Source organism: Aotus nancymaae, unplaced genomic scaffold (genome assembly GCF_030222135.1).
Source record: "Aotus nancymaae isolate 86718 unplaced genomic scaffold, 86718_ANA_hifiasm-v0.15.2.pri h1tg000016l, whole genome shotgun sequence".
NCBI classification, from domain to species: Eukaryota; Metazoa; Chordata; class Mammalia; order Primates; family Aotidae; genus Aotus; species Aotus nancymaae.
In genome coordinates this window covers 40526174-40547292 of record NW_026988428.1, presented here as the reverse complement: position 1 = coordinate 40547292, position 21119 = coordinate 40526174, and the positions used below count along the sequence as shown (strand labels likewise).

Below are 21119 nucleotides of genomic sequence, written 5' to 3'. Positions count from 1 at the left end.
AGTGATTCTCCTGCCTCAGCCTCCTGACTAGCTGGGACTACAGGTGCCTGCCACCATGCCTGGCTAATTTTTTGTATTTTTAGTAGAGCTGATCTACTAACAACATGGGGTTCAGGCCAAAATGCCACCTAAGAGCCTCGGAGCACTCATGGCAACATGAAAACCCTGGAAGACTTTCGGCATGTGGAAGGAGCCAGCACAAGGAACTATATACCGTAGGGTTCCAGTTATATCTAATGCCTAAACAGGCAAACCCATGGTGACAGGAAGTGGATCAATGGCTACTGAGGATTGTAGGAGGATGGTGGCGGCTAAGTGATGCAAGATTTCTTTTTGGGTTGATAAACATGTCAAAATGTGGGGAGAGGGGAGGGAGAGCATCAGGACAAATAGCTAATGTACGTAGGGCCTAATACCTAGGTGACAGGGTCAATAGCAAACCACCACGGCACATGTTTACCTATGTAACAAGCCTGCACGTTCTGCACATGGATCCGGGGAATTACAGTAAAATTTAAAAAAAAAAAGAAAATGTCAAAATTGACTGGCAATAGTCATGCCATTAAAAACCACTGAATTGTGCACTTTACATGGGTGAGTTGGACGGCACGTAACTTTACATCCCAATAAAGCTGTTAATCAAAGAGCCTGTGGGGACAGAGTTCACGACCTCTAATCAATGCCATTCATGGACCTTGCAGGCAGACAAGCTGTTCATGACAAGGACCCCAGCAGCTCCATCCCCAGCACTCGCCCTGCCCCAGGCTCTGCACTCAGTGCTCACACACGTTGTTTTGAGGAACTCCTACAACATCCCAATGAAGTACTGAGGAGATGGAGGCACAAGGCCACACTAGATCATGGAACACCACCTCAGAAGCTGCCCAGGCAGATGACTGCAGAGGCCAGCACCAGCTGCCTCCCTACCTTGCGATACGAGGCACCCTCCTCTGCTTTGGCAACTCGCTGGTTCACGTAGAACACACGGGGGATGCTCAGCCTGATGCAGTGCAAGTCACTGCCAATGAGTGCCCACAGCCTGAACAGGCCGGGTTGGCTGGTCTCGCTGATCTGAAAGGCCAGGTGGACAGATAGCACATCACAAGACACACCGGAACACACAGACAGGGCCACCTCCCAGGTAGCTTCCAGCCCCCAGCACAGGGCCTTAGGCCTCCCTACGATGGGCAGGAAACTCCAGGCCCGCTCTAACCCTCCCATCCAGGACCCCAGGGCCCAGCTGGACACCCCATCCCTGGGGTTCAGCAGAACCACTGTCCTCCCCCTTGAATCAAGGTCTACACCTGCACAATCTGCCATGGAAGGTCCAGGATGCTACAGGCAGTTCTTTGCAAGAAGCTCCCCAGCCCAGTGGCAGGCCCACCTTGGATGGCCCCAGGCCTCAGGACGCCCTCTGCTGACTCCAGACGCTGCGTCTTCCTGCGGGCAAGGTGCTGCCGGGCCTGCAGCTGCCACTTCTTCTTGTTGAGCTGGAGCCAGACAAGCCACTCTTCCTGGGACAGACGGTGAGCACAGCCAACGTGCAAGTGGTGAGACACAAATGCCTGCAGCAACTTTCTCAAAAGCAGCCTCCCTAGGGGTCAGGACATGTCTCGGGCTCCCTGGGCTGTGCAGCAGAGCCCTCAGAGACAGATTGTGTCACAGCTGTGCACCTTACCTGGGTAGTTCCCAGGGTAGGAGGCTGCCCCAAGATCTCCTGCCAGGGCACAGTTGGCATGAGGTCCTGGGATTCCTCTTGGCTCTCCCAAAGGACTCGCTTCCTCTTCACAGCAACATGGGCTGGTGGGTGAGGTGGCTTCACCAGGCCGAAGTCCTCCATGTCAGGAGCACTTGGCCTCGGACTGTCTCCCGGGGCCTGGGCCATCATGACCTGGAAAGACCCAATGAAGCCTTAAGTCTCAGGATCTTGGGGCTGGGCACGGTGGCCCACACCTCATCCAAGCACTTTGGGAGGCCAAGGCAGGAGAATTGCTTGGGGCCAGGAATTTGGGACCAGCCTGGGTAAAATAGCAAGACCCTACCTCTACAAAATATATTACAAATTAGCCAGGTGTGGTAGCGTGCCTGTAGTCCCAGCTACTTGGGAAGCTGAGACAGGAGGATCACTTGAACCCAGGAGCTGGAGGCTACGGTGAGCTATGATCACACCACTGCACTCCAGCCCGGGCAAGAGTGAGACGTTGCCTCATAAAAACAAAAATCTCAGGACCTCATCCCCATAAATTCTACTTCTGAAAATCTAATATATCACCTGAAATGGGAAGTTCATTTACACAAGTTTATTTAATTTTTATTTGTGGTGACTCATGCCTGTAATCCCAGCACTTTGAGAGGCCGAGGTGGGAGGAGCACTTGAGCCCAGGAGTTTGAGACTAGCCTGGCCAACATGGTGAAACCCCTTCTCTACAAAAATAGAAAAATTAGCCGGGTGTGGTAGTGTGTGCCTGTGGTCCCAGCTACTTGGGAGACTGAGGTGGGAGGATCACTTGAGCCCAGGAGGTGGAGGTTGGAGTGAGCCGAGGTTACACCACTGCATTCGAGGCTGGGTGACAGAGTGAGACCCTGTTTCAAAAACAATAAAAATGAAAAGATCAAACCAAAAAATAAATGTCCCTGAAGACTACAAATAAGTAAATGTTGGCATTTTCTCATGTTTGCTCCAGAACGCTCTTTTTATAAGAAAGAAAATATTGCAAATAATTCTATCTGCACCTACACCCTCATCCCTGACACATCTTTAGATTTTTACCACATGTCGACAGACACATGCCACAGCTGTAAGCTTTAACCTAACCAAAATAGTAACATGCAGTACACACCTGAGTATACAACTGGTTCCCTTTTTTATTTTTATTTTTTTATTTTTTTTGAGATGGAGTCTCACTCTGTCGCCCAAGCTGGAGTGCAGTGGTGCAATCTCAGCTCACTGCAACCTTCACCTCCTGGGTTCAGGGTATTCTCCTGCCTAAGCCTCCCAAGTAGCTGAGACTACAGGCACATGCCACCACACCTGGCTAATTTTTGCATTTTGAGTAGAGATGGAGTTTCACCATGTTAGCCAGGATGGTCTCAATCTCCTGACCTTGTGATCCACCCACCTCAGCCTCCCAAAGTGCTGGGATTACAAGGGTGAGCCACCACACCCTGCCTATTTTTATTTTTATTTTTGAGACAGAGTCTCACTCTGTTGCCCAGCCTGGAGTGTAATGGCAGGATCTCCTCTCACTGCAACCTCCGCCTCCCAGGTTCAAGCAATTCTCCTGCCTCAGCCTCCTGAGAGGCTAGGATTACAAGTGCCTGCCACCAAGCCCAGCTAATTTTTTGTGGTATTTTTAGTAGAGATGGGGTTTCACCATGTTGGCCAGGTTGGTCTTGAACTCCTGACCTCAAGTGATCCACCCATCTTGGCCTCCCAAAGTGCTGGGATTACAGGTGTGAGCCACTGCGCCCAGCCATTTTTTTTAAAGATATGGAGATCTCCCCCTGTCACCCAGGCTGAAGTGCAGTGGCATCATCTTGGCTCATTGCAGCCACAACTTCCAGGCTCAAGTAATCCTCCCACCTCAGCCTCCCAAGTAGCTGGGACTACAGGCATGCACAACCATACCTAATTTTGTTGTGTAGTTTTTTTTTTTTTTTTGGGTAGAGATGAGGACGCATCCCCTCGGACGCACCCCCTCCCTCTCCGGGACCTCGGACACACCTCCTCCCTCTCCGGGACCTCGGACACACCCCCCTCCCTCGTGGGAAGCTCGGACACACCCCCTTCCCTCGTAGGGAGCTCGGACACACCCCCTTCCCTCACGGGGAGCTCGGACACACCCCCTCCCTCGCGGGGGAACTCGGACACACCCCCTCCCTTGCCGGGAGCTGCGACGTCACAGAGGCGACTTCACGCGGAGGTGTGTCCTCTAGTAGCTGGGTTGTCTTCTCCGCAGAGCGGAGCCTGGTAACCTCCACCTCCCGCTGCGTCCTGTGTGCTGCTGGCTGGAGAAGGGTAGGTAACAAACTCCGACCCAGCATAGTGTTTATGTGGGTCAAAAATAGAAAAAGTGTGTCCGGACGCTGGGGAGGTGGGAAGTTTCCTTCAGGCCAGGAGTTCAAGGGCAGCCTGGCAAAGTGGTGTGACCCCATTTCTGTAGTCCCACCTCAGCCTCCCAGCTACTTGAACCCCAAGGTTCAAGGCTGCAATGAGCTGTGATCCTACCACAGCACTCCAGCCTGCGAGACTGAGGTAAACCCTGTCTTAAAAACTAAAAAAAAAACTGTTCAAGCGTGCGACATTGGGGGACTGCTTAAAGAAAAATTGAGGCTGCCTGGGCCCTGTAATCCCAGCACTTTGGGAGCCCGAGGCAGGAGGATGGCTTGGAATCAGGAGTGTGAGACCTGCCTGAGCAACATGACAAAACTCCGTCTCTACAAAAGATACAAAAATTAGCCAGGCACAGTGCATGCCTGACCTAATATTTTGTATTTTTTTGTAGAGATGGGGTGAGGGGAGTCTTGCCCCCATGTTGCCCAGGCCGGTCTCGAACTCCTGAGTACAAGCCATCTTCTCACTTTGGCCTTCAGAGTTGTTGGGATTCAAGGTGTGAGCCACGGCGCCCCACTTGGGTTAGGCTATTTAATTACAAAGTCCGTGGCTCGGCTTGGTGGCTCACACCTGTAATTCCAGCACTTTGGGAGGCCAAGGCAGGTGGATCACCTGAGGTCAGGAGTTCGAGATCAGTGTAGCCAACAAGATGAAACCCAGTTTTTACAAATATTAGCCACATGTGGTAGCACATGCCTGTAGTCCCAGCTACTCGGGAGGATGAGCTGGGAGAATTGTTTGAACCCAGGAGGCAGAGGTTGCAGTTAGTCAAGATCACATCACTGAACCCTAGCCTGGGTGACAGAGCGAGACTCCAGAGTTTGAGACCAGCCTGGGCAATGTAGTGAAAAAAAGACAGGTGTAACTGTGTCCACCTGTGGCCCCAGCCACTTAGGATGCTGAGGCAGGGGAATCACCTGAGGCCAGGAGCAGGTCTGCAGTGAGTTAGGATCATCCCACTGCTCTCCATCCTGAGCAAAAGAATGAGACCATGTCTCTAGATAGCTAGCTGGATAATTGATATGTAGTTTTCTATCAGAATTTTTTCCTACATTTGAGTGTATTTTTCTAAGGTAGCATTCAACACATCAGCGTTTTGCAGTGTTATTAGTTGTTAATGTGATTCTGTTTTTCTGAAATACAGTGTTCTTTACAAAAGCAGTTTTGTCTGTCAAAGCACACCGATAGGTCCTCAAGTGAATTTGGCTGATGTTGGTGACCTTGGTACCATTTTCTCCCATTGATTGGAACAGTCAGTAATTTCAGGTCACTGTTACCCTTGGAGGAAGAGCACAAAGGCAACAAGGAAGGGCACTGGTATCCAGGCCCTTCTAGAAGCATTTCACCTTCCCTTAAGGTTTCCCTTGATGAACATGGAAGTACTGTACGTAGAATTGACTGTTCCAGCATCTTTGTATATTAGGCCAAATTTATATATCTTCCCTTTATGAGAGGCACCCTGGTAGGCTAGGGGAGTTACACATGAAGTCTGATCTCAGCTTCACTGTCCAGAGATGCAACATAGTCCAATCAAATAACATTCTCTGAGCCTGTTTCTCTTTTACTTATTTTATTTATTTTTTATTTTTTAGAGACAGGGTCTTGCTCTTTTGCAGTGGTGTCATCTTGGATCACTGCAACCTCCACCTCTTGGGTTCAAGCAATTCTCCTGCCTCAGCCTCCTGAGTAGCTTGGACTACAGGCACGTGCCACCACATCCAGCTAATTTTTGTATTTTTAGTAGAGATGGGGTTTCACCATTTTAGCAAGGATCGTCTCGATCTCTTGACCTCATGATCCACCTGCCTTAGCCTCCCAAAATGCTGTGATTACAGGTGTGAGCCACCACACTTGCCCTGAGCTCATTTTTTTAACTGTAAAATAAGAATAACAATTATACTAATCTAAGAAGACAGCTTATTGTATTGTCTTTTATTTTCTGTGAAACTGTCTTGAACACAGTAATTATTTTCTTTGCCATGCCACATTTGTTTTTGTTTTGTCTTTGTTTTTCTTTTAGATGGAGTCTGTTTTTTTTTGTTTTGTTTTGTTTTTGTTTTTTTGAGATGGAGTCTCGCTGTTGTAGCCCAGGCTGGAGTGCAGTGGCATGATCTTGGCTCATCCTGTATCATACCCACAGAGAGACCCTTTTTTTCTCCAGGGCCTGGGGAACAGCCAGGTTCCATGATTTAAATGCAGACCTGAGCCATACCGAGCTGGGATTAAAGTACACACTCTCCTCTTCTGAAAAGTAGCTAAGGATTCCTTCCACCTTGGTGTGGTGGAGAGTGTGGCAGAGCCAGACCAGACAAGGACTGATCACCTGGAAAAGCATGCTATCAAAGGCCTTGGTGAGTGCTGAGTGCCATGGCTCACACCTGTAATCCCAGCACTTTGGGAAGCTGAGACAGGTAGATCACTTGAGGCCAGGAGTTTGAGTAGAGCCTGGGCAACGTGGCAAAACCGCGTCTCTACTAAAAACACAAAAATTAGCCAGGTGTGGTGGCACTTGCCTCTAATCCCAGCTACTCAGGAGGCTGAGACAGGAGAATGGCTTGATCCAGGCAGGCAGAGGTTGCAGGGAGCCAAGATCACGCCACTGCACTCTAGCTTGGGCAACAGAGTGAGACTCCATCTCAAAAAAAAAAAAACCCTGAAGAAGAAATGTCTACTTCTGGGAGTTGGGTGGGGGACTGCTGACAGAACTGGAAACTTTCTTCAGGTGGGGTTGTTTGTTTTGAAATGGACTCTGGCTCTCTCAGGCTGGAGTGCAGTGGCACAACTTTGGCTCACTACAACCTCCACCTCCCCCTCTTCAGGTTCAAACAGTTCCCATGTCTTAGCCTCCTAAGTAGCTGAGATTACAGGCATGTGCCACCACACCAGCTAGTTTTTTTTGCAGAGACGGGGTTTCACCATGTTGACGAGGCTGGTCTCGAACTTCTGACCTCAAGTGATCTACCCACTTTGACCTCCCAAAATGCTGGGATTACAGGCATGAACCACTGCACCCAGCCCCTTCAGGTGGGTTTTGAGGCTTCACTACGATACTAGTTTCCTGTTTCTGCTACAACAAATTACCACACAATTAGGGCTTAAAACAACATAGACGTAGCTGGGCGTGGTGGCTCACGCCTGTAATCCAGCACTTTGGGAGGGTGAGGTGGGCGGATCACCTGAGGTTGGGAGTTCGAGACCAGCCTGACCAACATGGAGAAACTCCATCTCTACTAAAAATACAAAAATAGCTGAGCGTGGTAGTGCATGGCTGTAATCCCAGCTACTCAGGAGGCTGAGGCAGGAGAATGGCTTCAACCTGGAAGGCGGAGGTTGCAGTGAGCCGAGATCGTGCCATCGCATTCCAGCCTGGGTAAAAAGAGTGTAACTCTGTCTCAAAAAAAAAAAAAAAAAAAAAAAAAAGCAACACAGATGTATTCCCTTACAGTTCTGAAGGCCAGAATTCTAAAGTCAGTCCCACTGACTCAAGGTGGGAGCAGGGCAGGTACCTTCTGAGGCTCTGTAGGAGAATGAGTTTCCTGGCCCTGGAGGCATCCTGCACTCCCAGCTGTGCTGCCCTTCTTGAATGACTGGAGGTTCCTGCTTCCATCACTACACTTCCCATCACTCTCCATCAGCTGCTCTGCTCTGATAAGGATCTGAGTGAGTACATCAACCCCACTGTGACAAGCCAGAATAATCTTCCTTGCCAAAAATCCTTAACTTCATTATATCTGCAAAGTCCCTTTTACCATATGAGGTCATGTTCACTGGTTCCTGGGATTAGGTTATGAGCATCTTGGGGGGTCACTGTCAGCCAATTACAGGTATGCTGCAAAACTATTACACCTTCCTGGTGTTTCAGTGATTGGGAGAAAAAGGGTTGGGATTTTTGCTTTGGGGTTCCTCTTAAACTTGTTTCTTTCTTTTTTGAGATGGAGTCTTGCTCTTTTGCACAGGCTGGCTGCAGTCTCCGTTCCCTGCAACATTTGTCTCCTGGGTTCAAGTGATTCTTCTACCTCAACCTCTTGAGTAGCTGGGACTACAGGTGCCTGCCACCATGTCTGGCTAAGTTTTGTATTTTTGGAGGAGATGGGGAAATGGAGGGGGTAGTGGAAGGTGGGGGAGGGGACAGAAGTTTCTGCTATGTTGCCCTCAGCTCAAAGCGATCCACTTAACTCTGCTCCCTAAGTGCTAGGATTACAGGCCTGCATGACCTCGCTGGCTGCTGTAAAGTCTTATTTCCACACAGCTGAGACACGTTTTAGGAAGTTTGCTAAAAGACCCTTGGAGACATTCTCATTGTGGCCTCCTTGTTGTCTTATTTAATTTGATTGATCTTTTCTGCCCTCCTCCTTTTCAGAAATTAAAAGGATAAAAAGAGGTACTAGACTTTAAAACTTCTCTTACAGTGTCCAATTAAACTAATTATAAGAACCACCAAAAAAGGGAAAAATTTTTTCAAAAGCAGTAAAATGATACGGACTGTTGAGATGTAAAATATAGGAAATAAGTCATCATATGTTAATGTTGCTCTGATATAGGGACATATTATTGACAATCAACCTTTGCTCAATTTTCAGAGAAATGGAATGATCGTGTCACTGATCTATGTAAACACATTGAAGAATTATCTGAAAGAAAATACGGTATGTCTAAACTGGAAAAGTCCTGTAATACTTTGTTCATGAGTGTTTACACAGTGGAGTCACTGTTCATCTTGTAGTGTCTGTCTAAATATTAGAAACATTCTTTGTTTCTAGATTATTGCAAAGCTAAGGAAAAGTTGTATCTCTTAAATTATCGGTTAGCATTTCTTTTAAACTTTCAGCATGGATATTGGGGATTTATTTACATATTTATTGCAAAGCCCTGGATCTTGGGGATTTAATTAATATTGTTTTTCTTTTTAACTGTTTCTCTTTCTCTGCTTTGTTAAATTTGGTATTAGGTCGGGCATGGTGGCTCATGCCTGTAATCCCAGCACTTTGGGAGGCCAAGGCGGGCAGATCATGAGGTCAGCTTGGCCAAGTCTCTTATCCTGTCTGAGCCTTAGTATGCTCTTTTGTGGTTGTGAGAACTGAAGATCTATCTCGAAGATTTGATAACATGCTACAGTGCTTCACATAATACCAGGTATATAAATACACAATAAATGCATCTTCCTTATGTTTTTATTTACTTATTTATTTATTTTTTGAGACAGAATCTTGCTCTGTTGCACAAACTGGACTGCAGTGGCATGAGATCTTGGCTCACTGCAACCTCTGCCTCATGGTTTCAAGCAATTCTTCTGCCTCAGCCTCCCAAGTAGCGGGGATTATAGGCGTGCACCACCATGCTCAGCTAACTTGTGTATTTTTAGTAGAGACAGGGTTTCACCATGTTGGCCAGAGTGGTTTTGAACTCCTGACCTCAAGTGATCCACCTGGCTTGGCCTCCCAAAGTGCTGGAATTTCAGGTGTGAGCCACTACACCTGGCCTATGTTTTTATGATATTGTTAATTTAGTACTATTCTGAGTAAAAATCATTTGCTATTCAAGTTTTATGAATTCACTGTTTTATAAATTGACTGACAATTTTTATAAATGTCAGTGCTTTTATGAGTTGAAACTGATTATGTTGTGGGGCTTTTGTTGTGATGGTGGTTTATTAGATTATTTTGTTTAAAGACAACAATGTTCATCTGTTGTGAAATTATAAAAAGTGAAATTATAAAAACAATCTTCACATTTTATAATTTTAAAGCAATATTAATGGTAATTGCCTTAGGGAAAGTTATTTTTTTGTAATATGAAAGTATGATATTCAAGTTTAGTGTACAGCAAAGGATATTAAATCTAAGCACTAATGTGCTGTATAGTGCACTTGAAACATTAGTACAAATATCAGTGTTTAGCAGATAGACCTTAACACATAATGATAGCAAAAAAATGGAGCTGTTTTGATGGGAGACTGTTGGTTATGTTTGATTTTAATACTCCCCATGCTCTTGACTTTCTTTTTTTTTTTCTTTGAAAGAGAGTCTTGCTCTTTCACTCAGGCTGGAGTGCAGTGGTGTGATCTCAGCTGACCGAAACTTCCACTTCTCAGGTTGAATCGATCCTCTTGCCTCAGCCTCCCTAGTAGCTAGGACTACAGGTGAGTGCAACCATGCCTGACTAATTTTTTTATTTTTAGTAGAGATGGGGTTTCACCGTGTTGGCCAGGCTGGTCTCAGACTCCTGACCTCAGGTGATCCAGCCACCTTGGCCTACCACAGTGCTGGGGTTACAGGTGTGAGCCACCCCCTCTTGGGTAGCTCTTGACTTTTTTTTTTTTTTTTTTTTTTCAGATGGAGTTTTGCTCCTGTTGCCCAGGCTGTAGGGCAATAGCTCAATCTCGACTCACTGCAACCTCTGCTTCCCGGGTTCAAGCTATTCTTCTGCCTCAGCCTCCAGAGTAGCTGGGATTACAGGCATATGCCACAGTTAATTTTATATTTTATTAGAGATGGGTTTTTTTCATGTTGGTCAGGCTAGTCTGGAATGGTCTACCTCAGGTGATTTGCCTGCCTCAGCTTCCCAAAATGTTGGGATTACAGGCATGAGCCACCATGCCCAGCCCAGCTCTTGACTTTTTATAGCTGTTATATTAGTTGAATCTTGAGTAAATAAATGCTGGCTTAAAAGTTGCAGTTCAGGGAATCTTCTGTTTCCGTTATTAAAAAAATTATTTTTATAAGTCCAATAAGGTTACACTGATGTTTCTGTTTTGAAAATATTACCTCTTCCATTTAGTACTGTATGTATTAAATAATATTAGCTGGTATATTTTTCTCGCTTTATAATGTGGTTCAGATTTCTGTAGAAAGTCTGGCTGTATCTACATTGCCTTAATGTAATGGGATCTACCTATCTTTTCTTTTCTTTTTTCTTTTCTTTTCTTTTTGAGCTGGAGTTTTGCTCTTGTCACCCATGCTAGAGTGCAATGGGGTGATCTTAGCTCACTGCAACCTCTGCCTCCTGGGTTTAGGTGATTCTCCTATCTCAGCTTCCCAAGTAGCTAAGATTACAAGCACTCACCACCACAACTGGCTAATTTTTGTATTTTTCATAGAGATGTGGTTTTGCCATGTTGGCCAGCCTGGTCTCCAATTCCTGACCTCAGGCGATTCACCTGCCTTGGCCTCCCAAGTGCTAGGATTACAGGGGTAAGTCACCCTGCCTGGCTGTAGTGGGATATTTCACTGCGAACTTTGATGAACAGAATATTAGCATTTTTGGTGTTATTTTTATTTTCCTCACACTGTTTTTCTTTTTTTTTTTTTTTTTTTTTTTTTTCCATATGCCGGTAATGGGCTGAAAACGCCTGTCACACTGTTTTTCTTTGGACTGAATTACAATAACAGAAGTAAAGATGAAATTATAAAAGTTAAAGAGCAATGCCTGGCTCAGTGGCTCATGCCTGTAATCCCAGCACTTTGGGAGGCCAAGGTGGGTGGATCACGAGGTCAGGAGATCGAGACCATCCTGGCAAACATGGTGAAATTCCGTCTCTACTAAAAGTATAAAAATTAGCTGAGCATGGTGGCGGGCACATGTAGTCCCAGCTACTCAGGAGGCTTAGGCAGGAGAATCACTTGAACCCGGGACACAGAGGTTGCAGTGAGCTGAGATTGTGCTGCTTCACTTCAGCCTGGCGACAGAGCGAGACTCCATCTGAAAAATAAAAAGTTAAGGAGCAATGCAGATTGTGTTTAAATGATCTCCCTTTTTCTTTTTGTCCTGATAGCTCAAACAGTAAAAGCCAATGGTCTGTTGATGATCCTATACCCCTTTTCTCCAGTCTCATGTTGAAGATCTTTATGTAGAAGGACTTCCCAAAGGAATGTTTTTTCTCTGTGAGACAGAGTTTTCACTCTTGTTGCCTCGGCTGGAGTGTAGTCGCATGATCTTGGCTCACTTCAACCTCTGCCTCCTGGGTTCAAGCAATTCTCCTGCCTCAGTCTCCATATGGGCCAGGCTGGCCTCAAAATCCTGACCTTGTGATACACCTTCCTTGGCCTCCCAAAGTGCTGGGATTACAGGCATGAGCCACTGTGCCAGCCTATTTTATGTATTTTTCATCTTCCCCTTTTTAATTTATCTGGGTCCAACTTTTATCTTATCTGGGTCCAACTTTTAATTTATCTTGAGTCAGTCATGCCAGTGTTAGCTTTTGAAACATGAACACCACCCACACCTGACTGGCATGCAACTTACATTTTCTTTTACAATGTTGTGCTACTTTTGCTGAAGAAAAGAGTATCCATGTCTTGCTTTTAGGCCTGAGATTTTTAAAGCATATGTGGGAATATATGATTGTTTTTGTAGATATGTAGAGGAAGATAGTCTTGAATGCAATGCAATATTAAAGGATTCCATTTAAGATTTTGTAGTATGCTTCAAAGAGCTGTGTGTTGCCAAGTTGACACTTTACTTGTGAGGACACATGCTCCATGAAGCAACTTATGAGACAATTTGCTATAATTTTTTATGTTACTCTTTAGAAACCTCAACTGAAGATTTAGTTGTGCTCAAGCATTCAGATTGTCTTTTCTTAATTTTTTCCTGAGAGGGAGTCTTTCTCTGTCACCCAGGCTATGTAGTACAGTGATGCGATCTCAGCTCACTGCCACCTCCCCCTCTTGGGTGCAAGCAATTCTCCAGCTCAGCCTCCTGAGTAGCTGCGATTCCAGGTGCCTGCCACCACACCCAGGTAGGGTTTGTATTTTTAGTGGAGATGGGGTTTTACCATGTTGGCCTGGTTGGTCTCAAACTTTTGACCTTGTGATCTGTCTGCCTCAGCTTTCCAAAGTGTTGGAATTACAGGCAGGAGTTACTGTGCCCAGCCTGTCTTTTCTTTTCAAAACCACCCTTGGTGATTAAATATTAAATGTGTACTAATGGATATTACTTTGCTAAATACTGCCTAGTGAATATTAAATATTCTCACCTTTCAGACATGAACTTATGAATTCAATAACTGAAGATTTACAGCTTGATAAACCAGCTTCAGGAGGTATGTCTTCAGTCTTAAGTCAGATGAGAAGATTATGTGCAATAATTATTTAATAATTTACATTGATTTCTTTAATGGTACCTTCCACGTTAAATAATATGTCTCTAACTATTAATTGTTTTCCAGGATAAGAGAATTCATGCTGTCAAAATTCTAATACTCTCTAAAACAGTCAACTTATTTTCTTTGTATTAACCCATTATAAATACATGTAGATACTGGATTAATGGGTAGATAGCAGTAAAATAACAATCTTTGTCCTACTTCTCAGATGCAAGATTTATTTGGCACAGTGCATCGAACAGTTTATTGTCCAAGTCTACGCCAGTCAACTGAACAAGCATTCATCAAATGCTCATGATACCCAGAACATAAGAAGGTTTCCTTTTAGAGTGTGGAGCCATGCATATCATGTCTTAATTGTTAGATGTGTTTTCTCACTAGTTTTGGCTCTGGCATGGTGTGGGGACAAAACAGAATGGAATTAAACTGTTTAGATTTACTAAAATGGGAGGATTGCCAGCAAGATCATGTCCCTAGTCTCCCCATAGCAAATGTTGCCTGCTAGCTGTTTATTTATTTATTTATTGAGATGGAGTTTTGCTGGGTTGCCCATGCTGGAGTGCAGTGGCATGATCTCAGCTTGCTGTATCCTCCCACCTTCTGGGTTCAAGCAAATCTTCCTACTTCATGTTTCAAGTAGCTGGGATTACAGGCAGCTGCCACCATGGCTGCCTAATTTTTGTATTTGTAGTAGGCATGGGGTTTCACCATGTTGGCCAGGCTGGTCTTGAACTCCTGACCTCAGGTGATCTGCCCGCTTCGGCCTCCCAAAGTGCTAGGATTACAGGCGTGAGCCACTTTGCCTGCCCTGGTAGGTGTTCTTGAGCACACCGAGTTCTGCTTTTTTCCAGCTTTAATGAATGTCTGGTTCTTCCTTTTTTTGTTCAGTGTTAGCATTGTTTCAGTAATAAGTACATTCTGGAATCTTAGAAATAGTTTTAGTCACAGGAAAGAAAAAATGCTGCCTATTTTATAATAATAATATTTAGGCCGAGCATGGTGGCTCACGCCTATAATTAAGCACTTTGAAGGCCAAAGTGGTTGGATCACCTGAGGTCGGGAGTTCAAGACCAGCCTGACCAACATGGTGAAACCCCGTCTTAAAACAATAATAATAATAATAATAATAATAATAATATTTAACAACCCAAGTTAGTAAACCCATTACATTGAGAAAACTTGTATTTTTGTGATTTCGACAATAAAGGAAGAATGATGTGCCAGAATCACCAAATTAAGAAAGACAGTGGATCATCTTTTCTGCAAAAAAATTTGGTAAGCCTTTTTTTCCTCCTTTAAAGTATATTACTGAGTAATGTCTTTTGTTTTGTTTTGTTTTGTTTTCTTTATATGGAGTCTTGCTCTGTCACCCAGGCTGGAGTACAGTGGCTCTCTGCAACCTCCACCTCCTGGATTCAAGTAATTTTCTTGCCTCACTCTCCCGAGTAGCTGAGTACAGGCGCACACCACCATGTATAGCTAATTTTTATATTTTTTTGGTAGAGATGGATTTCACCATGTTAGCCAGGCTTGTCTTGAACTCCTCATTCTGTGATTCCCACATTTTGGCCTCCCAAAGTGCTGGCATTACAGATGTGAGCCACCACACCTGGTGGTAATGTTTTTTATAATGTTTTATCTTAGGAAAGTAAATACAATGAGTAGGACTCAGCTCCAGTTCTCTCTTACTGGTTTGTTTGTTTGTTTTTTTTGGTGATGGAGTTTCAGTGTTGTTGCTCAGGCTGGAGTGCAGAGTGGCACTGTCTTGGCTCACTGCAACCTTCACCTCCCAGGTTCAAGTGATTGTCTTGCCTCAGCCTTTTAAATAGCTGGAATTGTAGGCACCTGCCACCATGCCTGGCTAATATTTGTATTTTTAGTAGAGTTGGGTTTTCATCATTTGGGCCATGCTAGCCTAAAACTCCTGACCTGAGTTGATTCCCCCTCCTCCCAACATGTTGGGATTACAGGCATGAGCCACTACCCCTGGACTCTCTGACTTTTTTTTTTTTTTTTTTAATTTAGATGGAGTCTCATTCTGTCACCCAGGCTGGAGTGCAATGGCAGGATCTCAGTTCACTGCAACCTCTGCCTCTCAGTTTCAAGTGATTCTCCTGCCTCAGCCTCCCGACTAGCTGGGATTATAGGCATGACCACCACGCTTGGCTAATTTTATATTTTCAGTAGAGACAGGGCTTTACCTTGTTGGTCAGGCTGGTCTCAAACTCCTGACCTCAGGTGGTTCAGCTGCCTCAGCATCCCAAATTGCTGGGATTACAGATGTGAGCCACCATGCTTAGCCATCCTACAGTTTTTAATATGCATAGATTATGGAAATTTTAATCCTACATAAGAGGAGAGAGTCGGGTAATGGAACCACATATGCTTTTTACTGAGTAGATTTTTCTGTACAGTCAAAGGTTTTCTGCAGGAGGATTGACACCATTGGGAAGCCTCTTTTCTTTGGGCTTTACCTGTGCCTGGGCGCCACTCTGTAGTAACAGAGAGAGCTTTGGCAGTAGCCACCACTGGGCATTTGAAGGTACAACCTCAGCCAACCCTTCTTTTCTATCGTGTTCCTTAAATACTTCATCAACACTTCAAAATACTTAGTTTTAATTTTTTATTCAACACCTTTTGCCACCCAGAGTTGCTCTCTGCCCCATTTTAATTCTGCTTCTCAGCAGAATTCTAGGTTATTGTTCTCTGTCCCCCCATTTTTTATAAAAATGTTCAAATCTTGTGGACTCTTTCTTGGCTCCTCTCTGTCTCATTTTCAGTCTCTTGAGGCCCCTGCCCTCATCCTCTCTACACTGGAGAGTGCCAGCCGGCAGCTTCATCCTGAGCCCTCTTTCTTTCTTTTTTCTTTTTTTTGAGATAGAATCTTCCTCTTGTCACCCAGGCTGGAGTGCAGTGGCACAGTCTTGGCTCACTGCAACCTCTGCCTCCCTGGTTCAAGCGATTTTCCTGCCTCAGCCTCCTGAGTAGCTGGGATTACAGATGTCTGCCACTATGCCTGGCTAATTTTTCTATTTTTTTAGTAGAGATGAGGTTTCACCATGTTGGCCAGGCTGGTCTCGAACTCCTGACCTTGTGATCCACCTGCCTTGGCCTCCCAAAGTGCTGAGATTACAGACATGAGCCACTTTGCCCAGCCTCTTTCTCTCTTCGTACTGTGTCTTACTTACAGATAATCCCACCCTGCCCACCTCTTGAAAATATTATATTGTCTGTGTCTTTGAGACTCTCATTCCTGGCCCTGAAGATGCTCCTCATACCAGACCTCTATATTTACCTATCTGCTTGACCCCTCCTCAGGCTTCATGTGTCCCAGGCAAAGTCCCCATTTCCCTCTCCATGAGCTCCTCTCAGGGTCTACCAGCTGCCCAAGCCAGATGCCCAGGAGTTACCCTGAGGTATGATTGTCTCCCTTCCCATATCCAGCCTAGCAAGACCTGCTGACTCTGCCCAAACACAAAGCCCAGGTTCTACCCCATCCTCCTTCACTGCCCTCCAGTGCTCAGTTAGAGCCATGCCACAGAGCAGCCAGGTCAGGCTCATTGAAAGTAGGAGGTGGAGCCTGTCATTCTCTGGAATGTCATCTGTAGTGGCTTCCACTGTACTTGGAGTAAACCTCACAGCCCCTGATTGGATCTGCAGGGGTATGGGTGAGCTGCTCTCTGCAATTCCTCTGCTTTTTCCACATGTCCTCTGTGGATTGCTTGCTCTGTGCCAGCCACTCTGGTCATTTGTGTGCCTCTCTTCCTCTCAGGTCGCATCCTCCTGGCACTGTTGCACTGAGGGCTGGTGTTTGTGGAATGCTGTTAGTTGAGGGCTTTCTGTGCTTCTCCTTTCTATTAGCATCACAGTTGAAATGTCACCATGCTGGAGAGGTCTTCACTGAGCACCATCTCACCTCAGCCTCGAGGCTCACTGACTCATCCTCCTTTCATTTTTCACAGAGCGCTGCTGGCTGACTTTTTCCTCCTGCTTCAGCACAGTGGCCCTGACAGCCCAGATCATACCTGTCTTGTTTACTTCTCAAGCAGGTTCTCAAGTGATTCTCCTGCCTCAGCCTCCCAAGTAGCTGGGATCACAGGTGTGCACCACCACACCCAGCTAATTTTATTTTTTATTTGTAGTAGAGATGGGGGTTCCACCATGTTGGTATGTTGGTCAGGCTGCTCTGAAACTCCTGACCTAAGGTGATCCACCTACCTTGGCCTCCCAGAGTGCTGGGATTACAGGTGTGAGCCACTGTGCCTGGCCAGGAATGGATTATTTGTATGCTTCCCCTTTTGAGACGTTGCTATGGCATTTGTAAACTGTGATGGTGTTGGTGGGAGTGTAGTAGCAGTGAGGATGACCAGAGGCCACTCTCGTCACTATCTTGGTTTTGGCTGGCCGCTTTACTGCAACCCATTTTATCAGCAAGGTCTTTATGAACTGTATCTTGTGCTGACCTCCTTCCTCACCCTGTGACTTAGAATGCCTTAACTATCTGAGAATGCAATTCAGTAGGTCTCAGCCTCATTTTACCCAGCTCCTATTTTAGATGGAGTTGCTCTGGTTCAAATGCCTCTGACAGTATTGCTACTTTCTTTATGGTCCCCGAAAGGGGAAAGGAAATCTTAGGATTTTCATTGCTGTGAACCACTGCAAGTATTGAGGAAATAATCACTACTTCCAACCTCATAATCCTGAAGTCATTTGGTACCTGTGAGTCGGGTGTTGGAAACTGGGCAGTGTGGAAGACAGTGCCCTGCCCCATGCGTTCTGGAGCATTTAATCTGGTGGGGAAATCTGTAGTAAGTAGGAGTTATTTACTATGTAAGAAGGGGTTGTGGTCTGGGAAAGAATTAAGTGGAATAAGGGGGATAATGAGGCAGAGGGTGCGATTGGGACAGCCTTGGTGACGCATGATGAGCACATTCTGCAGTTGGTCTCACCTCTTTCTAAAACTTGCAGTTTTCACTCTCAACCCCAACAAAGTGTTCTTTTTTGTTTTATAGAAAGTTTGTCAGAATTAGGTTTATATGTTTTCTTGTTGAATTAACAGAATAATTTGATTTAACATCACTCTCTAGTATGACTGAAAGCCTCTAATCTTTTACTGTTATTTATTTATGGGCATATTTCTTTTTACAGCTATGGTAATTATTTCACTTTGTATGATTTCTCAAAAACACGTGTTTCTTATGTCAAAGAGCTCCTACACTAGATCCCTTCAGATTTGATGCTAATAACATGAAGTAAGAATTTAAGACAAGTCTTTAGATGTTAGAGGAAAGCCAATCTAATAGCAAAGAAATTAATTAATTAATTTCAAGTTGACATTCAAGTTGAGTTGTGGAGGTGGGGGAGGCAGTTTGGTAAATGAGTTCGGAAGTAAGGAGAAAAGTCTGGCAATAGATATAATTTTGGATTTTGTAGTAGTGTTTTGATAGCAGTTGTTGATAGCACCAAAATAAATTATCAGTGAGCTCCCTGACAGCTCCCTGACTTTGCTTTTTAAAGAAACAGAGTTGTGTTATGTTTTCTGGACTGGGCTAGAACTCCTGGGCTCAAGTTATCCTCCCATCTCAGTCTCCTAAGTCGTATCTAGGGCTACAGCCATGTGCCACCATGCCTAGGTTTGAGCCACTCCCAGCCATCGTGTTGCAAAATATTTAAATGTTGCATTCAGAGGTGCATGGGAGATCTGTATATAAATAGCATCACGTAAATTGCTTGAATGTTTCTCTTTAGAGTTCTGTTTGGATGTGGCTTAAGAGCAGGGATTAGTAAATTTGTTTTTACTTTTTTTTTCTTAAGGCAGATTCTCACGCTGTTGTTCAGGCTGGAGTGCAGTAGCTCACTGCAGCCTCTGCCTCCCGGGTTCAACTGATTCTCTTGCCTCAGCCTCATGAGTAGCTGGGACTACAGGTGCTGCCACCACACCCAGTTTTCTTCTTTCTTTTTTTTTTTTTTTTTGCTAGAGACAGGGTTTCACCATGTTGGCCAGGCTGGTCTCAAACTCCTGACCCAAGTGATGCCCCTGCCTTGGCTATTCAAAGAGTTGGGATTACAGGCATGAGCCATGGTGTCTGGCCATTTTTTTTTTTCTTTTTTTACATTTTTAAATTTTTATACCTATTCAGAAGTAGAGAAAATAGTACAATGAACACTAAAATACCCATTCCTGAATTTCTGTGATCATTAAGATTGTCCTACATTTTGTTCTATTTCTTTTCCTCCCTTTGCAAGAATATTGTAAAGCAAATCACAGTCTTCACATCCTTTTACCTGTTCAGTGCACATCCCCAAACAGCCACTATGTCATCACATCTGACAAAACTAAAAATGATTTTTTGGTGTCAGCTCATTGTTTGCTTTATATCTGGATCCAAACAATCTTCTTGTGCTAACTTTGGTTATTATGCCTCTTTTAATCTAAACCAGCCTCTGCTTACTATTGTTATTTCACATTCCATGAATTCTTTGTGGAAAGTTACTTCTTTTAAAATAGCATGCTTACAAGGTTGAAGGGGTAAAGAATATTGATCTTGTGGTTGCAGTGCAGATGAAAGTGTAGCCTGAAATGTGCCAGTGTGCAGCAGCAATGGAGGAGGGTTATTAAAGGTCACCAGCAGGGAGTAGCAAAAGGCTGCTTCCAAATAGTATTTACAGGCTGGGTGCGATGGCTCATGCCTGTAATCCCAGCACTTTGGGAGGCCAAGATGGGCGAACCATCTGAGATCAGGAGTTTGAGACCATCCTGCCCAAAATGGTGAAACCCGGTCTGTACTAAAAAATATAAAAATTAGCCAGGCATGATGGCAGGTGCCTATAATCTTAGCTACTTGGGAGGCTGAGGCAGAAGAATTGCTAGAACCTGGGAGGTGGATGTTGCAGTGAGCTGAGATCATGCCACTGCACTCCAGCCTGGGTGACAGAGCAAGACTCCATCTAAAAAAAAAAAAAATACTATTTAGGTTGTATTCTTTATTTTCTATAATAATTTTCTTTCTCTCTCTTCCTAAGGGTATTTAAAAAAAAAGTTTTATCTTTTAGGATCTTTGAAGATCTCTTTTAAGACCAAAACTTTGAAGCACATTGAAATGATCCATATGTGGAAGGACTACTGGAAAACATTCCTTTCAAAAGTCCCTCGTGATATGGAATTCCAAGGCTGGAAAACATCAGTCAAGTGGGCAACCGAATTAATTTTTATTAAAAGGTAAGATATCTGCAGAAACAAATTAAGAAGAGATTAATTTGATGAAGATGGGCCTTTTGTTTCCATCTCATCATGACTTCTTTATATTTATAATTAATATTTAGATTCACTTATTGAACAAACATTTATTTAGTATAAGCATTAGATGTGCAAAATTGGGTCTGACAAGAACCCTGTCATTGGGGGCTTAATACTAAGAAAAATAAAATGAAAAGTTATTCAGCATTTTTGGGGAAGAAAGCAAGGGTGGCATATCCAGTTACTGTCTCATTAAAGATCAGTGAGAAAGCAAAAGCAAAGTATTATAAATTCCATCAAAGAAAACCATTTAAGTTTTTGTTTTTTAGACAGTCCCACTCTGTCACCCAACCTGGAGTGCTGAACATGATCATCTTTAAACACAAAAATTAATCACCATCACAACAGAAGCCCCACAACATAATCTGCTTCACTTACAAAAAGTGAAAAGAGAAAAGGAACCTGTTTCAAATATGAGTAAAGGCAGGGAGGTGTCAAATAGGGTCACATATTCACATACCTCACCCATTGTGTGTGGAGTGAGGAGTGCCATGTGGTTGTGGTGGGATTGCATAGATAGACTTGTGTGACCAAGTGGAGGAAGGGCTTAGAGCCTACCAAAGAAGTGGCAGTCATGAAATGGTCTCATAGTGTTCTGCCCTAGC

At 44.5% G+C, this 21119-nt stretch overlaps 1 protein-coding gene and 1 long non-coding RNA gene across 2 annotated transcripts; one reads left to right on the top strand and one right to left on the bottom strand.

Annotated features, from left to right (window-relative positions):
- Positions 1-931: 931 nt before the first annotated feature.
- Positions 932-1885, bottom strand: LOC105726443 (DNA polymerase epsilon catalytic subunit A-like). Its single transcript, XM_064376789.1, has 3 exons — positions 1679-1885; positions 1385-1514; positions 932-1071 (listed from the first exon to the last, which is right to left on the bottom strand). Exons 1-3 carry the CDS (start codon positions 1883-1885, stop codon positions 1016-1018), a joined length of 393 nt encoding a protein of 130 aa, XP_064232859.1. The 3' UTR covers positions 932-1015.
- Positions 1886-8007: 6122 nt separating this feature from the next.
- LOC135275268 (uncharacterized) lies at positions 8008-11348 on the top strand. The gene is made up of 3 exons (XR_010342914.1): positions 8008-8760; positions 10134-10253; positions 11211-11348. It is a non-coding gene; the product is annotated as an uncharacterized LOC135275268 (long non-coding RNA).
- The last annotated feature ends 9771 nt before the right edge of the window (positions 11349-21119 follow it).

Excerpts from the sequence above, each read along its gene's own strand:
- LOC105726443 (XM_064376789.1), bottom strand. The coding sequence starts at position 1,885 with ATGGCCCAGGCCCCGGGAGACAGTCCGAGGCCAAGTGCTCCTGACATG. Across the intron at positions 1,515-1,678 it reads CTACCCTGGGAACTACCCAG|GAAGAGTGGCTTGTCTGGCT; the intron begins GTAAGGTGCACA and ends CGTCTGTCCCAG. Across the intron at positions 1,072-1,384 it reads GAGGCCTGGGGCCATCCAAG|ATCAGCGAGACCAGCCAACC; the intron begins GTGGGCCTGCCA and ends CTGGCCTTTCAG.